We start from the raw sequence: 21,653 nt of genomic DNA on the forward strand, positions 1-21,653 counted from the left end.
ACTATTACTGTGCGTTTCGCTTTTCATTACTTTTAACTCGAAATTTGATTCTCCTTTTCACTTAGTGGAATCTTATTTTAGAAACCTATCATTATGTGTAATTACTGACAAAAACGTTTCATTTATTGGCGTAAGAAATAGTTTCAAAATTATGCAAAATAGTTGTTACTACATTAATGAAAAATGAAACTAGGAAACATGACCAGCTCGAATCGTCGTTGCTCGCAAGCTTAAAGTGATGTAGGTTGAATGAAAGATCAACAGTGCTTTATAAAAGTTAATGAGAAAACATATTAAACTTTTTCCTTAAAAAGGAGGATGGGATTTTCTTACGACGTTGTTATTTTGATCTTAAACTTTTGTGTCTAATTTCTCTTCCACCATTGTATATAAAAGGTGTCTCTCAGACTTTGCATCATCATCTTAGTCTACTCCGAGTTCTTCCAAAGAAGTTCTTCTACAAACCGTTTGGAACAATGCCTGCTTTCTACAAAATTGAAAACATATTTTCAATCAAGAATTTTGCAATTTGGGTTTTATTCATTTAGTTGATGTTATTTCTAAACTCGGAAAACGTATCCCATGCATATGACGATATGATCAAAATGTACCCCACCATTTCGGCAATAGAGTAATTCCAGTAAATAAGTATATTTCATTCCCTCCCTGCCGATTGGAAATAAGTTGTCTCAAGCACAAAAAAGATTTTTATGCCGAAAAAAGCGATTGGGTTTTGAACAATGCGGTAAACAGGTGAATTCCAGTTCAAAAGCAGGCTAACAGATGATAAAACTAAGTTTCATTTGCGCCTCCGGCGGCACAAAAGAAATGGAGACAATTTTTTATAAAACACATTTTATTTGAAAAGACCTTTATGTCATTCCATATTAGTAAACCATAGATACAAAATTTAGAGAATTATGTGTAGCATTATCCTGAATATAAATTATAAACTGTGCAAAATGTCTCTCGTACCCGCGTCTTTATGCAATTTTTGCAACAGTAATGATGAATACCTATGGCATTTTTTTGTACAATGCATCTTCGTATCCAAATTCCGGGATAAAACTGTGAATTAGAGCTCCACGTATACGCTTGATTCGAGTATATGGAATTCCAGCTTTCGGGCTATCAAAGGCTGTACATCTTTTTTTTTTGATACCATAATCCTAATAGGTAAGCAAACCATTTATGAAAGCAAGTAGAATTTGTTGAAACCAAAATTTAATGTTTTTTCTTTTAAGAAAAATGAAACATCTGATAAAAGAGCGAAATAGATATCTTTCACGAGAAATGGAACAATATAGATATTTAATCAACATTCGATCACTTTTGCAGGTACGCCCAGAAACTTCTTTAAACATATTCAAATTAACGAGCTTAATGCTACTAATGTCAGTTCTGTAATGCAGTATTCGGTTAATGTTTCCATTGTAAATAGTATAGTTATTGTAGGATTTCATTGTAAGCAGCTCGTTGTAAGTAATGTATCGTAAGTAATGTATTGTAGGTTATGCGTTGTAAAATAGTTTATGTATTGTAAGTGATTAATATATGTCTTTAATGAAGATTTGTATATATATACCGTTTTCAAAAACGTTGAAAATTTGAAAATGTATATTAAATATATATGTGTTCTTTTCTCATCAAGAATAGACACAATTTTTGGCGAGAAAACAATAGATATATATATTTAATGTATATTTTCAAATTACAACTTTTTTTAAAACGAGTGTATATGTACATATGTGTAAAAAAAATGCTTCAATTTTTTTAGGCTCAAAGGACGATCTGTTCTCATTTCAGATGTACTTACACTCCTGAATCAAAGCTGTTGTGAAAAAATAAGCCCGTTCTCCTGCAAAATAGTTAAATGGTCGGGTGAAATCCTTAGTAGTCCATAAAGTCTGCGCCAAAGCTTTCACGTGAATTTGAGAGCCATATGTTCTTCTTCATTTGCCTCAATCACGGAACCGACCGAAAAACGTTTCATTGTTCTGACCTAATTCATTAGTTTAGCTCGGAGCGATGTTTGACCTAGACGCCTTTGTTTCATTTTTAGAGGGCTGTCGTGAAGTGGAAATGAATCCTTCCGTCGACAACCTCTACTTGGAAAATCACGTCTTCAGGAAACTGGAGATAAAAACAGCCAGTGCCTGTGAAGTGAACTGTTTTATGGATGCTGACTGCGTCTCGTACAATCTGAGACAGCCACGGGATCCAGAAGGAAAGTATTTGTGTGAACTGAGCAATTCGACAGACAAAATTCATCCCCTGGATGTCAAATTCGAAGCGGGAGCTGTCTACAAATCATTCCGGGTAAGCCAGGTTGTGTGTTCGGTAGTGTACTTACATATAGTTAGATATTATTATCAGAACTGAAAATAATACACAATACATTGAGAGCCACACAATGCACATATAGCGAGACGATTCATGCTATGTAACGTCTTTTCGTCCCACCCAATCTCAGGCCAGAACTGCCGCATCATCCAATTCCAGATAACGTAAATTGGCGACCGTAAAGAGTTTCAAAGCTTACGTTTCGAGCGTTGGCCCTTCGTCAGAGCGAAGGAAATAAATTATTCACTCTGACGAAGGGCCAACGCTCGAAACTTCAGCTTTTAAAATCTTTACGGTAATTACCCTATTGTGCTCTCCACCCGACGCAGCACCACAGATTATTTTGAAACTTATCTCCCCAATTCCAGGTAATGCCATTTCACTTCATTCCATGTCATGCCATATTATATCATGTAATACAGTGTCAAATATTGTTTTGCTTACGTCATGTCCTGTAATCTCATCCCATTTAAGGTCATGATATCCTTATGTTATTTTATGTCATGTCATGTCGCATTATGCCGTGCAAGTCATGTCATTTATTATCATCTTATGCCATTTCATTTATGAAACTCATGTCATGTTTGGTTATGCTGTTACATGTTAGGTCATGTCATGTTTGGTTATGCTGTGACATGTTAGGTCATGTCATACGAGGCCATGCTATTAAATTCACTTCATGTATTGCCGCCTCGCTCCATGTTATAATATGTCATGTCATGTCATGTCACGTCATGTCACGTCACGTCACGTCACGTCATGTCATGTCATGTCATATCACGTCATGTCATGTCATGTCATGTCATGTCACGTCATGTTACCTTGTAAAAACGGCAAATAGAGGACAATACCTCATTATTTTCACCGAATCTCTAATTTAGGTAAATCTCCCTTTCTTTACAGAACCCTTGTTCAGATAATCCCTGTTCTGCGATCCATCGATGTCAAACAGGATTCACCAGCAAAGGTTATCGTTGTGTTTGCAGAAATAGACTCTTTGGAAGCAACTGTACAGAAGGTATTTTTCATCAATTGATCCACCTATGTTATACAAAGTCATTTCTATTATTCAGATTTAAAAGTTTAATGTAATTTTTTTTTTCAAAGAAAGGGTTTTACTTTTATTTCTTATTCTTGGACATTACAGCTCCTCCATCAGTGCAAGTGTTTCCTGATTCTATCGAGACCGAGGAAGGCAAAAAAGTCTTCATGACATGTACAATCATCAGTATTCCTCCTCCACACTTCATTAAATGGAGCAGGTCTCAACAAAGTCTACCTCCCACAAGAAGCCACGTTCGAGGAGTAAATCTAACTTTGGAAAACGTCACCAAACAGGATACTGGCTCATATGTGTGTACTGCAAAAAACATCTGGGGTACAATCTCATCCTCAACGCACCTTAAAGTCCATTCAGCTCTTAAGTTTACCGTTAAACCTCCGTTGAATGTGACCGTGAAGGCTAATGAAGTTCTTACTCTGCCTTGTTCTGCTGCAAGCGATCTCAAGTTGTCGTGGATGTTTGATGGGATCGAGTCGTTACCTCCTTATGCAAGAATCGATTCCTCAAATAACTTGATTGTTTCTTCAGTCAATTTCACCCATGGTGGTGATTACACTTGCCGTGTGACTAATGCGCTCAATTCCATTCAAACAAGTGTCACCGTTTACGTCAAGTACCCTGAAACCTGCGCCAAAGTGAAGACAGACATTAGTGACATTAGTGGTGATTATTTTATTGATCCTGACGGTGTTCTTGGCGAAGATCCATTTCCTGTTTTCTGTAACATGACTGACAAAGGAAGCGTTGGAGTGACAGTTATCAGTCACGATAGCGAGGACAGAATCCACGTCAATGGATCTGAATCAGATGGTAGCTACCGCTGTGACATCCATTACAACGGCAGCAGCCTTCCCCAAATCAAGGGACTGATAGAAGTCTCAAATAGCTGCCAACAGTTCATTAAATATGAATGCCACAATGCTGCAATGCGCTTAGGTCGAATTAGCTGGTGGGTGTCACGTGACGGTGAGAAAAAAAAGTATTGGGGCGGAGCCACTGACGGATGTGCGTGTAACGTGACTAGTACCTGTCCGACTCAAGAGTGGCCCTGTAACTGTGACGCGAACGATAATGTTTGGCGGGAGGACAGTGGTTTTTTGACCATCAAATCCGACCTTCCAGTTACTCAGTTAAGGTTTGGTGACACTGGTCGTGCTTACGAGGAAGGATATCACACACTTGGAAAACTGGAATGCTACTAACGAACTTGACTGATTGTTGAGAAAATGGACTCACCTTTTACCATTTTCATGCGCGCGCTACGTGCTCTGCTATTATCGATTTTACTTAGCTCGACCTTAATATACATGGACGCAGTGAATTGAGCACCTCCATGTATAAAAGAGAGGAAAACGACAAACGGGTTTTTGAACATTACTAATGTTATGACTCGTCCCGTATCCAGGGATGGTAGTTTAGTTTGAATCTGTTTTTCTGGCAGCCATACGTAGCTACAAAGCATACACACATGCAGTGTAAAGATAATTAGGGACAGACCTTTCAATTGTTTTTTTTGAAAGATTTCTCCATGGTTCAGGTTATATCACACGTCTATTTCCATGTTCAACAAAAACATTTAACCTTTGTATGATTGTATTTCATTATTTTGCATCCTCCGTTAAAGCGGACTTCAAGCTGTGTTCGAAGTTCCACATTGCTTTTCGCGCAATTTTTAGTTAGGTTAGTTGGAGACATTAGCCATAATTTCTTAACAAAAAAGCGGCTGTAAATGAATGCCTTTATACTCTTCTTGACTGAAATTAAATGTGTAACATTATTTGGTGAAAGAAACCGAATATAGACTTCATTCCATTTTGGCAGCTGGTTTTTCGCTAATAAAAACATACTGATTTACCTCAAGAAGACTTGAAATTCCTTGAAGTGTTAGATCGAAATATTAAATAAGACTCTCTTAACAGTAAATTACCCACGAATGCTGAGACGTATTCAGGAAAATGGCTTTTTTGCGCGATAAATATTTTTCTAGAACAAAGCAGTTATAATTAAAAAAAACCATGAAAACAAGCGTCTCGCTGCGACAGAGAATGAATATTTCATGAATATTTCACAATTAGTTGAGAGGCGATTTGTCCAGAACTTACACTGTTTCTTTACTTTTTATTTGCCATTGCACCGGCATAGAGACAAATTCACGAAACGAAGAGAAATGGAAATCTTAACAATGAAAGTGTCGGTACTGCTTATATCTCCAATTCTGGTGTGCATCTGTGCTGCATTCCAGCAAGGTGAGTTAAGTGGCCTAAAACCCACGCAAGATTGAATTTTTGACAGAACGACCGACTCATCGCGAATTATTCCTATTTCCACTTTGTTGATAAGCTAATTTCCTCAGACTACTCAGCGTTACCTCTAAAATAATGTTCTAAACCGACCTTTGAATTTTAACCTTTTTATGAGCCAAATTAAGAAAAAAAAACGATGTGTACTCGGAAACAAAAGACAAAAGAAACAGCAAAGTTATAATCGCTTTTAATTCTAACGACTTTAAAAATCGTTAATTTGCCTGTTGACCGTTTCAAATAAAATGACAGATTTCCAGGCCCTTTCTTTGAATTCAACTCATTTTGGCTCCATCATATAATTATTTATACAAAAGTTATGAGAGAGGGGTGAGAATCCCCTGCTGCCCAGGCTCCCTTTTCCCCCACCTTCCCCACCCATGACTTCCTTTCACCGTCTTTTATTGCGAAACACTGCAGATTAATAATTCACGATTGTTCGTATTTTCGTGTTTCTCCCACGTTTCCTCCATCTCCACTCCGCGCTCCTCTACCTGTTGTTCCATCTCCTTTTCTCCAAGGCTTCCAACCCCCCCCCCCCCCCCTCCCATTCACTGAGAAGGTTTCCCTATCTGACAGAAACTTTCGTATGTATAAGTTTTCTCCGGAACACGGAATGGGGCTGATTCAGGAAATCATGATCACAGGATGCAAATAATGAGAAACGTTTTTAAAAGGCAGGAAATGGTTTAATTCTTATTTTTTTTAGACTTGTCAATGGAGGGTTACATTGTCATTGGAGGGTCATATCTGTAAAGCTACGATTTTCACTCTTTCTTTTCTGCAGCACTCTTCATTTATCGCATGAAAGCAAAACATTTAGACATCCTGATAACCTTTATTCATTGCTACAGGAAGTTCAACATACCTCATCCGCTTAAGGTGTCTGCCTTTGGACACGAATGAGAGCGTTACGATTGATTGTAATTGCAAGCTCTTCGAGACATTCACAATCTGTTATCGCATCTTATTTTGTCCTCAGACGCTGATTGTCGACAAGTGGAGATGAATCCAACAGTAAAAGGCTTCTTTCTAACTGGTCACGTGTTTAAGACCATGGAGATAAAAGCAGCCAGTGCCTGTGAAGTAAATTGTTACATGGAGAATAACTGTATATCCTACAATATAAAACCTCTTCCGGATGGGAAATATTTGTGTGAACTGAGTGATTCCGATGACGTTGCTCATCCACTGAATATGAGATACAGAGAAGGGGCTATGTATAAATCATTTAAGGTGAATCATTATTACTCGAGATCAAACAGATTATATTCTCGCCACAAGTAATGGTGGGGTGTAACTAAAGATATTTCAGGTGAGAAGCCTGAAAAAATTCAGGCATCAACGAGATTCGAACCCACGCCCAATAGTAACTATATTGCCTCTGTACTCCATTTGGTTGCATCCATAGTGAATGGATTCATAGATAAGTAGGTGGAAATTACCAGCATTGATGCTTGCATGGATGCATGGGTGATAAAAGCATTGATGTCTACATGCATTGGTGATGAATGCACAGTTGATGGATCCATGGATGATTTCCTAAATAACTCGATTGCTGACATCCTGGATACATAACTGCACAGGTCCATGGGTGATGGATGCATACATGCACAAGTGGATAGAAGCCTGAGTGCATGGATGTATAGTTGCATAGATGGTCAATAAATGCATGCTGTTCAGATGCATAAGGGCATTGATACATACGCATTTACGTACATGCATTGAGCCTGTAACAAAATCAAATACGGTTCGCAACTGCATCTTAAATCCGACAGAAATAATGTTTGCTTTACTTTGCAATTTTGCAGAACGTTTGTTTCAAAAATCCTTGCCCAGTGGCTCAGAGTTGTCAAACTGGCTTTCCTCGTGAAGATTATCGTTGTGTATGCAGGAATGGACTGATGGGACAAAACTGTAACGAAGGTATGTTGATCGACTGATTCGTCTGTCTATTTATTAGTCTGTGTTTTATATGAGTCGCAAGTCTCGACTAAGATTGTTCAGAAGCAAACCAATTATAACTTTAGGATAGGCTACTGTATATCTTCCAATGTTGCTAGACGGTGAAAAAGAACAGTTTACCGATAACACCTGTGAACCTGAACAGAATAAGTCTTTTGCACGCGTTGTTACGTTGAGTGTTTTCGCGTGAGAAAAATTAATTTTATGCTTTCAAGTATAATTACCTTTGTGACAGGTAATAGGACTTTGCGTCGTTCAGTTCTGTGTATTCGTCCCGCTGTCTTCTGATTTAGTTTAACACTCGTGATACAATAAACTGAATTGCTTTATACCTAGACTTCCAATCAACAAAACGAGCACTGTGATTGGTTGATTCTTGGTCACGTGCCCCTGATCAAATTCAGATGTATCTCGACCGGGATTCAATTGCGCAGTTGTTGCCCGAGCGCCGAATATAACAGCATGTTTTTGCCATATGATTGTTTAAGAGAAAGTCTTAATATATATCATAGCACTTAATGTATGGTCCCTCGGGAACGGATTAGTCTTGTTTTCCCTCGAGTGCTGATTTTCCCGAAACGAAGTCGAAGGAAACATCAGGACTCGTGGAAAAATAAACCAACTGTTTCCCTCGGACTATATATTAAGTGTACATCGTACTCCACTTACTTTTTGCCGGGTATTACGGTGTCACCCAGGCCACCAAATTAGATACTTATGCTGAATACTTATTTCTTAGTCCTTCTTCCAGCCATCTATGAGGTCACCAGTAAGATAAGAAATAGGAGTTGAATATAATTGCTAGTAACAAAAGCAAGCCAGTACGCTGTGAGTTGTTCTGTGGCAAGCTAAGTTATAAAAATAAAGCACTGGTACATAGGTTATTGTGAGGTAATTACAACCTTCATTTAAATTAAATTAATTAATTTTCAAATGGCCGCCAGTTCAGCAAGCTACAATTTAGTTCGACTTCATATGATTTTTTCCAAGATATGCCCGTTTTGATTCTAGGACTACCATCAGTACGAGTTGCTCCTGATAAAGTCGAAACTGTGGAGGGTAGAAATGTTTCCATGACGTGTAACGCGACTGGTAATCCGTTGCCACATTCAGTTACGTGGAGCAAGGCTCAAGGACTGCTACCTTCTTCAAGAAGCTTCGAAGATGGAGGAAGTCTGACTATGACAAACGTCTCTGTATTCGACAGTGGTTCCTACCTGTGTACTGCCACAAACATTTGGGGTAAAAAATCATCTGCAGTTAACCTCCGAGTGTATTCAACTCTCAAGTTTACCATCAAACCCCCATCGAATATAACTGTAAAGGCTCATGAAACTCTCACGCTATCGTGTTCTGCTTCAAGCGACCTATTACCAACGATGGCGTGGATGTGGAATGGGACCTCGTCATTACCTTCAGGCGCGGGTATTGATTCCTCCAATAACTTGATAGTTTCATCTGCTAACTTCACCCATGTAGGTAACTACACGTGCAATGCGTCTAATGCACTCAGCTCTATTCAAACAAGTGTCATCGTTTACGTCAAGTACCCTGAAACCTGTGCTAAAGTGAAGGCCAACATCAGTGACGTCAGTGCTGATTACTTCATTGATCCAGACGGTGTTCTTGGCGATGATCCATTTCCTGTTTACTGCAACATGACTGACAAAGGAGGTGTTGGAGTGACAGTTGTCAGTCATGACAGCGAGAACAGGACACATGTGGATGGTTTTGAACCGGCTGGTTCATATTCCCTTGGTATCGATTACAACCCCGCCAGCATTTCTCAGTTAAAAGTTCTAACAGACCTTTCCACCAATTGCCAACAGTTCATCAAATATGAGTGTCTGGACTCTAGAATTAGATCGTCTAAATTTGCATGGTGGGTGTCACGTGACGGTGAAGAAATGTTCTACTTTGATGGGGCCAGTCCAGGGTATGATGGCTGCGCCTGTGGAAAGAACAACTCGTGTGTCAAAGCGTCGAACGTTTGTAACTGTGATGAGAATTCACAGATATGGCGAGTGGACAGCGGTCTTCTGACAAACAAATCCCACCTTCCTGTCATTCAGTTGAGGTTTGGTGATACGGGAAGCTATTATAGCTGGAATGGAGAATTCCGACCTGAAGAAGGATATCACACTTTGGGAAAATTGGAGTGCTATGGAATAAACTGAGCAATGTACTGTCGTTAGGTGGAATTCCTGAGGGATGACAGAATTGCAGTCATTTCGCCCACCAGTCGTTTCGCTAACGACCAGCTTCATTTTGTCTCAAGTCGTTTCGCACTCGTCTCAGGTCAGTTCGCTAAGGTAAGGGTCGTTTTGCTCACGTTGTGGGTTATTTCACCAAAGTCTCGTATTGGTTTGTCTTCTCCGTAGACGCGACGAGCAAATTGTTGTACCGTCAACATGTGGTACAACATTTGGGTTATACTGTGCACTGCCAGTTTGTCGGATAGAAATTCTTTGATTGTACGCTGTGCGTGAAGCCTAAGCTGTCTAGGAGTCTGCTTTTTCCCTTTGCTTAGTTCTCTCGTCATCTTTCAGCTTTTTTTATTGAAATGACCGAGCTCCCTAATGATTCAATGAGGGTAAATATATGAAAATCATATTTGTGAACTGCGGGTAAAGAAATAAACACTACTTAAGTAAGGAATAGGGAAAATAAGGTCTGAAAAACTTCAGGCCTGTACGGTATTTGAACTCATAGCCTCTGCGATACCGGTGCAGTGCTCTACAAACTGAGCTAACAAGTAAACCAGGAGCTGGTCATAATGTTGGTTCGTAATAAGCCCGTGAAGCGACGAGTCAATGACCGTGAATTTATGAAAATCATATATGTGAACTGCGGTTTAAGAAATGAATGTTAAAGCTTGTTAGCTTTTTAGCTCAGTTGGTAGAGCACTGCAGCGATGTCGCAGAGGTCATGGGTTCAAATCCCGTACAGGCCTATACTTTTACGGGCTTTATTTTCACTGCTGCTTAAGTGATGTTTATTACTGCGAAGATCGCTTTTATACTCGTCCCATATGACTGTACTTTAGTGAGAGGGCCTATCAGTTGGTGAAATACCCTGAGACGTTGACGAACTGTTCGCCAGCGAAACGACTGATTACCGGACGGCGACGTGGGACGACGCCACAAACCAAAGGTTGTAACTCTACCACTCACGATTCGGGGTACACATCCATAAAAATTCATATAACGTCCTTTTTCACTAAATCACGATTGACTGTCGGCAGAATGAATGTGGGAGTAAGGATGATAATTCAACTTATCTTGTGTAAAAATGTGAGGTCAATGTAGACCATTGAAAAAGACAAACATAATATAGTTTAGAATTCTAATTCAACTTAGCATTATTTACTGCACTCCATGTTATTCTTTATTATTATTATTATTATTATTTATTATTACATTATTACATTATTATTATTATGTGTGTGTTCAAGTTATCTTGTGCAAAAGGATTTGTAAATACCAGCAATATCAATTGTATCATGATTGCATGTAATTTATTTCCTATGTCACTAAGTAGAATTTATCTTATGAAAAATGGTCAAATACTAAGAAAAAATTGCATGGCCAGTATGACGCTGTGTTTCGTCGCAGCCAAGATACGCGTCAGATACTTTTCGTAAATTTCAAGCGAACTCGTCAAACATCGCGCTCAAAGTCTCGTCCGCGAAATCAAGATGTTAGCAATATGGCCTTCTATCGCAGAAGGATTCCCAATTGCTCGTTTACGAGTTACGATGTATGTTTTACAAGCTTGAATATGTTATGATTCAGTTTTTCTGGATTATTTAGGAAGTTATATATCTTTGTATTATTTCTTCCATATGTAAAGTGCGCTGAGATTTTGTAGGAGTTTACTACGATAATCATCATTATTATCGTTATTATTAACATTATTGTTATTATTGTCAAATACTAAATACAAATTAGAACTTCACTCGCCTTCAGTGAAGCATATTCTCATTCTGCTTGTCATATTAAGTTACATACGTCTGATTAAACACGCTCAACACTGAAAGCCGTAATACCAATCTAATGGTTGTTTGTGAATTTGTTTGTTAACTTTTTTCTAGAGGTAAGTATCTCGATTATCTTGATAATCACAAGCTACATTGCAAGTGGATTGCAGAGTACAATTAGAAGCCATCTGGTTTCGCTTCAATACTGGCGATTTCTTCGTCATTCTGCCCGGCAGTTTACTTTTGTACAGCTCCAGAGCTCTTCCACTCACAGCGAATGCCAGAAAAATGAACAGCCCTAGGAAGAAATGGAGTAAAAGTCGGGGAATTTATGGTTATTCTAATCGCGAAACTTATCGTCATACCGTTTCCTGTGTGTATAGCGTTTACGTGTTAATAACCTGTGAGTGTTTGTACGTGTCGTTAGTTGTATTGTGTACCTGTGCTTGATGTTTGTACCGTTGCGTAATATTACGTAATTATGTCGAGTAATTTGTCAGGCTTTCTGTATAAATTTGATCCTAGGAATCAATGTTTACGTCGACTTTTAAGAAACAGCGTCGCCGTTTCCGTTTTTCGTCGGCAAAGCTATGCACCGTTAATGATATATTGTTACATATTATGTAAGGTTTTCGTTCTCTAAACCTTTTCTGTGTGAATCAATTCCCCCAGCAATATGTTTTACCTTCCACAGGTCAAGAATATTATTATTTCAATTATTAGACTGAAAAAATTTAAAACATAGGTCGAAATAGAAGAAGTAAAACAAAACATGCCTTGAAGGCTGTTTAATATCGCATACGGGTACCATAAGAATGATAAAGCCTTCACGTTCGCAGCAATTCCCAGAATCCATGTCAAGCCCATAACTGACACCATTTTGAAGCAAATTACAGCCACACTGCTGCTTTGTCGTTGATGGGTGATTTGCTGAGTTTCCTGCAAGAGAGTACGAATAAATATTTCACGGAGGAGAAAATTTTCAAGAGCGTCAAAGCGATAGTGATTCGCTCCGACGAAGGGTTAACGCTCCAAACGTCAACTTTGAAACTATTTACGGTGGCAAATTTACGTTATCAACTCAATTGATAATACTAAATTACCCTGCTATACTCTCCCACTGACGCAGCTCTACAGTTTTTTTAGAAACTTCCTCCTTCTATAAAATGGTTAGATTAAGTATTCCACCTGAAATTTCCTTGTAAAACAACGGGGCGATCCACTCATGTTTTTCCACTAAAGGATCAAAGTAAAAATGTTGAACAAATTTACATATACCTTTCGTGTTTTGAGGATGTGACTCACAGTGTGCCCGAGCGCCAACAGATTAAAGACCAGGAGTAGTGCAACAGGCAGAACAAATGAATAAAGTTTGGCTTGCGGGTGAGATATGAAACATACCTCTGCACCTTGTCCTATGGCAAATACAAAAAAAGAATCCACAAATTCAGAATACTAAAAGCTTCTCATTGAAAAAGGGAAAATAATTATTAAATGAGGATGGAAATGTATACCCCAGGGGACCAGGGGAGGGGGAACGGGGGGGGGGTGTCGTTTCGCTAACAGAGTATAAAAGAAGGACTCAAGAAAATTGACTGCCAATTAAATGCCAATGAAGGAGAGGTGGGGCGAGATCAGAAGAATATTAAGAGGACTTCTGAGGAGATCATTGATTTCTTTTTCGTGACAAAACAAAAATCCTCCCACCCCACCTTGCCCCAGGCGATAAATTAAAACGGGCCAAAGAGTCAGTGAAAACTCTAATGACGGTTTATTTCTGAACAGCTTCAACAAATTAGCGGTGCAAAGAACTCACCATATCCTATTGCTCCTTTTTCTGTATGATCAATTACGACACATGTGACGACAATCGCAGCAGGAGCTCCCCAGGCGTACGCGCTGTAGGCAGCGAGACGTTTCTTGTCGCCATCACGCAGATTCGCTGCAACTCCCGATCCGTCTTTTGAAATAATGATAAAGCGCGTCATGACCAACTTAGGTAATAGAATGAACTTAATGAATCGGTAGGGGGCTGAACGGGAAATTGTTCTGTCAAAGGTCTCTCTCTCTCTCTCTTTCTCTGGCTGCTATTGGTCATAAATCTGCCGTTCAAACACCTCGAAGACTTGGGGCTGGGTTAAGTCAGTTCATAAGATTGCCTCTTTCGGGGCTTTCCAAGTTTCTCTGCCCTCAAGTGATACAAGGGTTACTCAATGGGATGATAAACCATCGCAAGATACCTACACTGTCAACCCATCCCAACCTGGAATTTCGTCAGGCTTTCCTGACAGTTGACCAGTAACGATTTATACTCCTGTTTGGAGAAAGGCATTGCGGGAGTTGTGCGTCTTGCCCGAGCACCTCTCTTTTTCAAGTCTACCACGTCTCCGTAATGCAAGCGACAAATATTTACAGGGTTCGTACTTTTTTTCAGAAACAAATTTCAAAGAATTTTGGAGGACTTAGATTGATTTTTCTAGGACTCTAAATTCACTATAAACCTTTCATTCCCAAGATTTCAAAATCCATTCTCCTTATGGTCTACATGCATTTCTTTTAACATAAATTCTGAAAACTTCATTGCTTGAGTTAAGCTGATTTCCAAGGCTTACCAAGACCTGCAGTCTTTTTCCAGGGAATTCCCGTCCCGGAAAATGTCAAAACAAAATTCCAAGTCTTTCCAGCTTTTCCAGGACCCGTACCAACCCGCATATATATATATAAGCAGAAACCTTATCTTTGAGTCTCAGAGTGCTTTACACTCGTGAAGCTAAATAATGGTCGATTGAGTAGAAAAGGAGAAATTACAACATTACACTACAGAACTGTTTCGAAAGGGCTTACTGGTCCTCTCTCGTCAGGTACATGGAACACTAATCAATTAAGGTTCCCTTTGTAGGCTGGTCGTTCAAAAATGCGCTCTCAAGTACATGCTTGCATACCGGCACGCACTCACTATACATTTACATATAAATCATGAAACTGGACTTACTAAACGGAGCAAAAATCCGATGCACATCGTAAGCCATTACGTTCATCCAAGTAAAGGAAGAGAGGACGAAGAAATGGAGAAGAACTGCAACTGACAGACATGTGTCATGATCGTCGGTCTCTCCTCCTACAAAGAAAAAACTTTGATACAGCAGCAGAGAGATGGCTAAGTTTATTAATATTTTTCCCGGTAGGTTGCGGAGCTCGGCAAACATGATGTATGTCAAAAGTAGAAGAATCAGAGAAACGATCGACATTATGGATCCAATAAAAGTAAACAGCTGTAAAGATGCTGGCGTAGTTCTGGTGATCTCCCTCCGTTGATAACGACGAGTGTTATCTGATCTCGTAAAATTCCTTGAGAAATTTACGCATAACAGCAATTTATCGTCCATAAATCTGTATGAGTTATTGACGTAGGTTTTCCGGTGTTTCTTCAAATAGATGGATCCGTTGAGAAGTTGCTTGAAATCTGTTTTGTTAAACGCCACAATAGTACAGTTTGGATTCCAGAAGTCTGAGCCATTTTGCTTATCCTGCCGAGGGTCGCTATAATCTTCAAGGGAGACAACTTTTTTGCAGCTTGCAGCGTAGGGATCGTACAGTTCATCATCAGAACAAACTATGGTACGTTCAACCTGTTGAGACACGCCTTCTTTTCTCTCGTCTACCCGAATATTGAATCTCGACGTGGAAGTAAAATCAAACAAGATAGTCAATGGCGGAGGTACCGGACCACTTCCAGATACACAGTCATTTCCGAGATCAACAGGTTTGAAGCCATTACATAATGCGCATTGTGGGTTTCGAAAACGTATTTTTGCGACATTACCATGACACACTGGGAAGGCGTACCGCAGGCATTCCATTTGGCAGTTAGAGTCGTTTACTTGTTGACTCATAACTTTACAATCTTGAAACCGAGGAATGCATCGTTTCAATGAGTTAAGCTGGAAATCTTGCGGCGATATCTCTAGCGAACAGGTGTTCAGCAAAATGTCCATATTGGTGGAAAAATTAGATGCGGTAAAGTTGAACCATGAATAGCAGACAAAATGAAGTCTCCAGTACGTCGTGTTTACAGCTCCATTGCATCTTGCACAAAATATATTTTTAAACGTTTTCAGACTGTCTCCGTCAAAAACCGGCAAACTTATGAGAAGGTCACTTCGGTCTTTGTCCTCACACTTTTTTCGCGTTTCGTTTTCTTTCCATTTTTTAGGACACGTTCTCCAGACAGCATAACCGTTGTAAATTGGTCTAATGGGGTTATTTCTTAAAGCGAAGCAGGTTTCAGTGGTACTTAGAGTGCTTCTCTCAGGATTGACTCGCTCACGACAACTATTAGGGAAACCGTAACATAAATTAGAGAACTAAGACCTCTGAGAGCATTCTGAAAAGTCATCACAAATTGCTTGCATGGCACCTCTCGATTGATTGTCATGATATCGAAACAAAAAAAAAAAAGTAAGAAACTGTCTGTGGCAAGGAAAACATAAGCGAGCAAGTCGTGGATAGGTTTGATTTTAAATCTTACTGACTTTTGCAGGTAGTGCAAGTATTCCAGTTAGGTCTATCGAAAAGTTCTTTATTCATGCAATTCGCGTTGCAGGGAGTCGTCTATGGCTAAATCCAGGCGATATTTTTATGTCAATATGGTGAATTAATTAAATCGTTAGATAAATCAGATGTGCGCGGAGTATACAACTGTAATGTATACTAAGTTTTACTTGCCCGGTACGTTAAACGTTAGTGTAAGGATTACGGTTTTACAACGTACACGCTTATTTAAACGCTCACTTGCGCTCATTGAAAATGATTCCGTTAGTAGGACGAATATACTTATCATTTACTTACTACCGTGAACAGTGTACACCTTGAAGCAACCATTGTCACTCACCTTTTTTATTTTGGTACCGCAACCTAGGAATATGCAACACACACAAAAGACAACGAGCAGTAAAGAGGAGGAAAGCTTACATTGCATCGAAGTCATAACAGCAGTCACCAAAGCCATCGCAAAGCTTGTCACAGTAGCATAGGGGTATAAATCTATTCCATACGGTAACATTGTCCAATCTCTCATCGATGCCACAGCGATTTTTGCAGGTGAATTTCTTATATTCATAGTTCCAGAAGAAGCGATGTATAAAATGCCGTATATTTTCATTCCATTGGGCATTAACGGAGGCTAAAGATATAATATAATAATCAATATTTTAAAACTATTATGTTAATATATTTTCACAATTTGACGGAATTAATAAAAACCGCAGGCCAAATGCATGGCTATAGATTACTGTCACGGTATCCCAGATTGTCCAAGAGTTCTTCCTGAATATCACACGTGTTTGAGGAATGCACAAAAGACTATACTTTTTCATTACTGCAACTTAAATTTTTGCCTTACCATTGGTTGGGATTTCATCTGGACTGCACCTGCGGCGTAAAGAATTAATGATGAAGTAGTCAGGAGCAGGTCCAGTGGGAGAAGCAGCTGTTGTGGGGTTGGTAGAACCGGTAAGATCCCCGCTCTCAGGAGATGAGGTTGGAGATTTAGTCAACGGTAAGGACGATGACGGTGATTGTTGTAATGGTGTTTGTGGCTGTGACGTCGGCAGTTGTATTGGCGGCAACGAAGAAGGTGAAGGTGGATGGCCATTGCCTGGAGGACATGGATATGGAGGCCCACCGCCAGCTAAAGGCTCCCCATCTGGGGGAGGTAATGGTAGTAATGGAGGATTCCCACCAGATGAAGGTGAAGGAGGATGGCCATCGGCTGAAAGAGATGATGGAGACACAGGCCCACCGCCAGCCGATGACTGCCCATCTGGAGAAGGTAATGGTGGCAACGGAACATTCCCGCCAGACGAAAGTAAAGGAGGTAAAGGTGGTAAAGGTATATGGCCATCAGCTGTAAGAGATGAAGGTCCACCGCCAGCTAGTGGCTGCCCATCTGGAGAGGGTAATGGTGGTAACGGATGATTCCCGCCGGATGAAGGTAAAGGAGGTAAAGGTGGTAAAGGTGGATGGCCATAGGCTGGAGGAGATGGAGGTCCACCACAACCCATTGGCTGCCCACCTGGAGAAGGTAATGGTGGTAGCGGAAGATTCCCGCCAGACAAAGATGAAGGAGGTAAAGTTGGGTGGCCATCAGCTGGAAGAGATGGAGGTCCATCGCCAGCCAGTGGCTGCGCATCTGGAGAAGGTAATGGTGGTTGTAGAGGATCCCCACCAGATGAAGGCGAAGGACTCGCAGTTGGGTGGCCATCGGATGGAGGAGATGGAGGGTAAGGAGGATTCCTATCAGACGACGATGATGGAGAGGAAGGTAAATGGGCACCGGCTGGAAATGATGGTTGAGATGGAGACCCACCGCTAGCTGAAGATGTTGGAGGAGAATATGACTCACCTTCTGGAGAAGATGATGAGTACGGAGGATTTCCGCCAGCCGAAGGTGAAGGAAGTGAAGGTCGGGGGCCATTGGCTGGAACAAATGGAGGTACAGGCCCACTGCCTGCCAGATATGAAAACTTATATATTAATTAAAAATTTACATTTATCGAATTTAAATTGGAAATATAAAATGATAGAAAGGAGTTCATGATTATTTAAGAAGCAAACTGTAAAAAATCAAAACTTTGACGACGTTGAACTTTAGTTTTGAAAAAACTCTGACCTCACCAGAGGCTTAGCTATGAGAAGGTATCTTCAAAGGATCTGCTTTGCAAAATGTTATTCACCTGTTACAACCACAAAGAAGGATTGTTAAAAAAATAAGTTTTTATCATGTAGACTGGATTACCTGAGACACTGCTTTGAGCGCTTTTCGCTTCATTGTGGAAAAGGACCGTTGCGTAGAATGCCACAAACAAAGCTCTGGTCGAACGATGCCAAAGAAATGTATGCATCCTTCTCAGATACCTGAAAGTTGATTAAGCATTGGTTTGAACAAGATATATTGCATATCTGATTGTGTAAAGAACCCTCGATATCCAGTTCCAACAAGAAAAATTCTTGCCCTCTTTATCTACATCATTAGCCTTCGAAAACATATTAGTCGGTGTCCTTACGCGATTTTGCAAACAAAGCTTATGAGCGATGCTCCGATGTTTACATCAGGAGACATCATAGGAAAAGAAATAAAAAAAAAAGAGAGAAAAAGAAAGAAGGAAACTATTAAATGTTGTTCACTTTCTCGTCTCCAATATCCTGCAGATTTAGGTATCTTCTTTTCAGGTTTTTATTATGATTAAGTTTAATGTTGATGAATTTCGCGTACACTAAATTTATGGTGTCGGTAACTTGACATAACCGTGTCACCACTGTCATAAACACATATGGGCAAACATTGTCATTGCTTGATCAAAGATTGTTATTAAGACTAAATGTCAAAACGAAAAAGAAAAAAATTTATAGCAAAAAATTACAGTAAGTTACCAAAAGGAACAAAACCGAACCAAACAGTTAAGACTTTGATTGCAAACATCTTCTGAACCTCTTTCCGCAAACCATAATTGATGGGTCTGCATAGAAAACTCTTTATTGCATCTTACTATTGTATTACGCGTTAGTAAACAGGTGGCGATATTAAATTTACAGGGAATTTATTTGTTTTTTCACCAATCCTCCCAAAAAAAGTTCACTTTCAAGAGACATCTGATTCCATGGCAGTTCTAACAGCGATATCATTCATAAAAAATGACTTCGATTAAACTCCGATTGATATTACAGATGCTTCACTCCAAGGTTACAATCTGGTTGTAGCTGACAAACTTTGACAATAATTTATTCATGAGTCAAATCTCTACATCAGGATATTCGAAACTTCAGCCCAGGAAATAATCAGCTCTTCAGGAAGTAATCGCGGTATTAAACGCATCGGAAGTAAAACGATATTTTAGTTTGGGAAAAAAAAGAAAAGAAAATTTGTAAACACTGTTTTAAAACGTTAAAGAATCAAGCAAAGATGTCGGTTTAATTTCTCAAGACCGCGGATTTTGTAACAGTAACCAGCTGGAAAAATCGTATTGACAATTTCAGACTTTTAACTGGTTCAACAATTTGAAGAAAATTAACTAATCCTTCTCCCTTAATTTCCTATCGAAGACTCTCATTAAGTTTCCAACATAGCCTTTAATTTTAATCAAGTAAAATTATCAATTTAAGTTCTCTGGCGAGGAAATTTAAACACTTTCCGTTTAAAAATACGCCTTCCTCTTTTCATTTTACTAATTAATTAATTCTGGAAAAAATGAAAATGTATCATGTGCACGGTTCCTAACCTTGACTTGTATCCGTTTTGAGTTTAGCACCACTTGCAGTTTCGTAATCGTCAGAAATATTTACTCCTGGTCCGCTAGTTTGGCAGTAAATTGTGAATTCTACACGAGGCACAAACTCATCAAGGAAGAATCAACACAATCAATGTTCGATCTCGATTTCACAGATAGACTGAGCTTATCTAGATAAAAAGGCACATCCCCGCACGATGAAAAAAAAACGAGATCTCATGAAATCGTCATCTGTAAGGGGTACGGCTACTAATTGCTGCTATATTGCCTTCAGGGTTACAAATAAATTAAAATCAAGTTTATTACCTCAATCAATAGGTCATAATTTGTCAGTTGTGTTTTTTCAGCCGCTCCAAGGTGAAACTTCTCTTCAAATGTGCTGTTAAAAGCCAAATGTCTAAGAAATTTCTTACAACACAATGGTAGGTCATTTCCTAACGAGCTCAAACGCTTAATTGAAATGCGCAAATAAGAGTAGATTTCAAAGTCCGTTTAATTCTGCTATGTGACCTGTGGGTCATAAATAGGCCGAAATTGGACCATAATTACAATCTTCAAAACATGAAAAAATATAATTAATATTGTGATAAAAAAAACTGCATTTTAAAATGAAAGCAATTATCCGGGTAAAAGGCTTTTCTACTAAAACGTGCGAGAAATTGTGTTTTTCTACCGTCAAAACAGAATTTTTCGCACGTTTTAGTAATGTATTCAGGTCTAAAGAGTCGCTTGTCACCTTAATCAGTTTCACCTGACACCCTCAGGTTCGTCCCAAAAACGAAATTGACAAAATTCAAAAAAATTTTTTTTTCCTACGGGAACGAGAGCATAGCGCATAAATTCCCTATAAATCGAACTTTACTTACTCGACTTTTCCGAGGAATTTGACTGAAAATTACAACCAAAAGGCTCTGCCAACGCAACCGACGTTTGGGTTTAGTATTTCCGCAACAAAATATATGGCTTTCACTGCAAAAGAAAGTTATTAACCGTAATTAGAACTTTTCAAATTTGTGTTAGAGATGGAGAGCCTTCAAATTGAGTTCATAGAAAAAAATTCAATTGATGTTCCTCCTCAGGTACAATCAAAATTATTCCTGTCTTTCATAAATGTCTCCTTTTAAATTAAATGATTTAAGGGCGGTCAGATGAATACAAGCTTTAATAACGAAGTTGATTGCATCTGTTCACAGGACGGCGGGCGCAGTTCCTGAGCTCTTACACGCGCACTCTGGGGGTCGATGTTTGTGCAGCGGCACAATCCGTCGAGATTACGCATACCATCTAAGCGTAATGAGTGGCGCTTGTATGAGAGACCTTTAAAAAATCGTTCCGAGGGATCTCCCGATCAGTTTTAGGGTCAATGAACCTGCCATCCTGAAGAAAAGGACGAGAAAAGAGAGACTGACCGAAAGTTGAACTCTCCATCTCACATAAAACCAGTTTTGATCTTTTTTGGACCAACAAGATTCATAAGCGGTAAAAAAAATACCCAGTTTGCAAACCTCAATCGATGTCCCGCGAAGAGATTCACAACTGCGCACGTTCATTCCCTCCTGTGTTGCTCATCGATGAAGAATACTTCAATATTGGCAAGGGAGGCGCATGCATGCACAATCCGTACTTAGAAATTGCACACAAAAAAGTCTCTTTTAGCTAGATATTTTCAGCTCCACAGCTCAACTCCATATGTATTATTTGCAAAAATTGATAGACGA

General features: G+C 39.4%; 3 protein-coding genes across 6 annotated transcripts in view; 2 read left to right on the forward strand and 1 right to left on the reverse strand.

The window, feature by feature from the left end:
• Positions 1-5,266, forward strand: part of LOC113680478 (uncharacterized) — a 5,489-nt gene extending 223 nt beyond the window's left edge. The window contains exons 2-4 of the mRNA XM_027197507.2: positions 2,063-2,319; positions 3,247-3,361; positions 3,491-5,266. Coding sequence (XP_027053308.2) covers positions 2,063-2,319; positions 3,247-3,361; positions 3,491-4,608 — 1,490 coding nt within the window. The 3' untranslated portion in view covers positions 4,609-5,266. The remainder of the gene's footprint in view (positions 1-2,062; positions 2,320-3,246; positions 3,362-3,490) is intronic.
• Positions 5,267-5,350: 84 nt separating this feature from the next.
• Positions 5,351-9,978, forward strand: LOC113680480 (uncharacterized). Its single transcript, XM_089180011.1, has 4 exons — positions 5,351-5,652; positions 6,689-6,942; positions 7,518-7,632; positions 8,683-9,978. The coding sequence occupies exons 1-4, from the start codon at positions 5,463-5,465 to the stop codon at positions 9,846-9,848; spliced, it is 1,725 nt and encodes a 574-aa protein (XP_089036137.1). The 5' UTR covers positions 5,351-5,462; the 3' UTR covers positions 9,849-9,978.
• A 1,631-nt stretch (positions 9,979-11,609) lies between these two features.
• LOC113680466 (uncharacterized) lies at positions 11,610-20,937 on the reverse strand. 4 transcript variants are annotated; one of them, XM_027197497.2, is made up of 9 exons: positions 19,082-19,249; positions 18,447-18,565; positions 17,052-18,158; positions 16,622-16,832; positions 14,643-15,982; positions 13,467-13,610; positions 12,929-13,065; positions 12,427-12,589; positions 11,610-11,948 (listed from the first exon to the last, which is right to left on the reverse strand). In XM_027197497.2, exons 1-9 carry the CDS (start codon positions 19,171-19,173, stop codon positions 11,761-11,763), a joined length of 3,501 nt encoding a protein of 1,166 aa, XP_027053298.2. In that variant the 5' UTR covers positions 19,174-19,249; the 3' UTR covers positions 11,610-11,760. The 4 variants fall into 4 exon arrangements, with proteins under 4 accessions (XP_027053298.2, XP_089036134.1, XP_089036135.1 ...); XM_089180008.1 differs by lacking the exons at positions 11,610-11,948; positions 19,082-19,249 and adding exons at positions 19,927-20,041; positions 20,802-20,932 and having other exon boundaries at positions 12,262-12,589; XM_089180009.1 differs by lacking the exons at positions 11,610-11,948; positions 19,082-19,249 and adding an exon at positions 20,802-20,937 and having other exon boundaries at positions 12,262-12,589.
• Positions 20,938-21,653: the final 716 nt, after the last annotated feature.

Source organism: Pocillopora damicornis, chromosome 8, assembly GCF_964200805.1.
Source record: "Pocillopora damicornis chromosome 8, jaPocDami1.2, whole genome shotgun sequence".
NCBI classification, from domain to species: domain Eukaryota; kingdom Metazoa; phylum Cnidaria; class Anthozoa; order Scleractinia; family Pocilloporidae; genus Pocillopora; species Pocillopora damicornis.

What these genes read in the sequence shown, in the direction of transcription:
- LOC113680480 (XM_089180011.1), top strand. Translation starts at nt 5,463, where the DNA reads ATGAATATTTCACAATTAGTTGAGAGGCGATTTGTCCAGAACTTACAC. An exon ending in CTATGTATAAATCATTTAAG is followed by an intron (nt 6,943 to 7,517) that starts GTGAATCATTAT and finishes GCAATTTTGCAG; the next exon opens with AACGTTTGTTTCAAAAATCC. An exon ending in GGGACAAAACTGTAACGAAG is followed by an intron (nt 7,633 to 8,682) that starts GTATGTTGATCG and finishes TTTTGATTCTAG; the next exon opens with GACTACCATCAGTACGAGTT.
- LOC113680466 (XM_027197497.2), bottom strand. Translation starts at nt 19,173, where the DNA reads ATGCAGACCCATCAATTATGGTTTGCGGAAAGAGGTTCAGAAGATGTT. An exon ending in GTTCGGTTTTGTTCCTTTTG is followed by an intron (nt 18,566 to 19,081) that starts GTAACTTACTGT and finishes ATCAACTTTCAG; the next exon opens with GTATCTGAGAAGGATGCATA. An exon ending in TGTTATGACTTCGATGCAAT is followed by an intron (nt 15,983 to 16,621) that starts GTAAGCTTTCCT and finishes TTTCCCTAATAG; the next exon opens with TTGTCGTGAGCGAGTCAATC.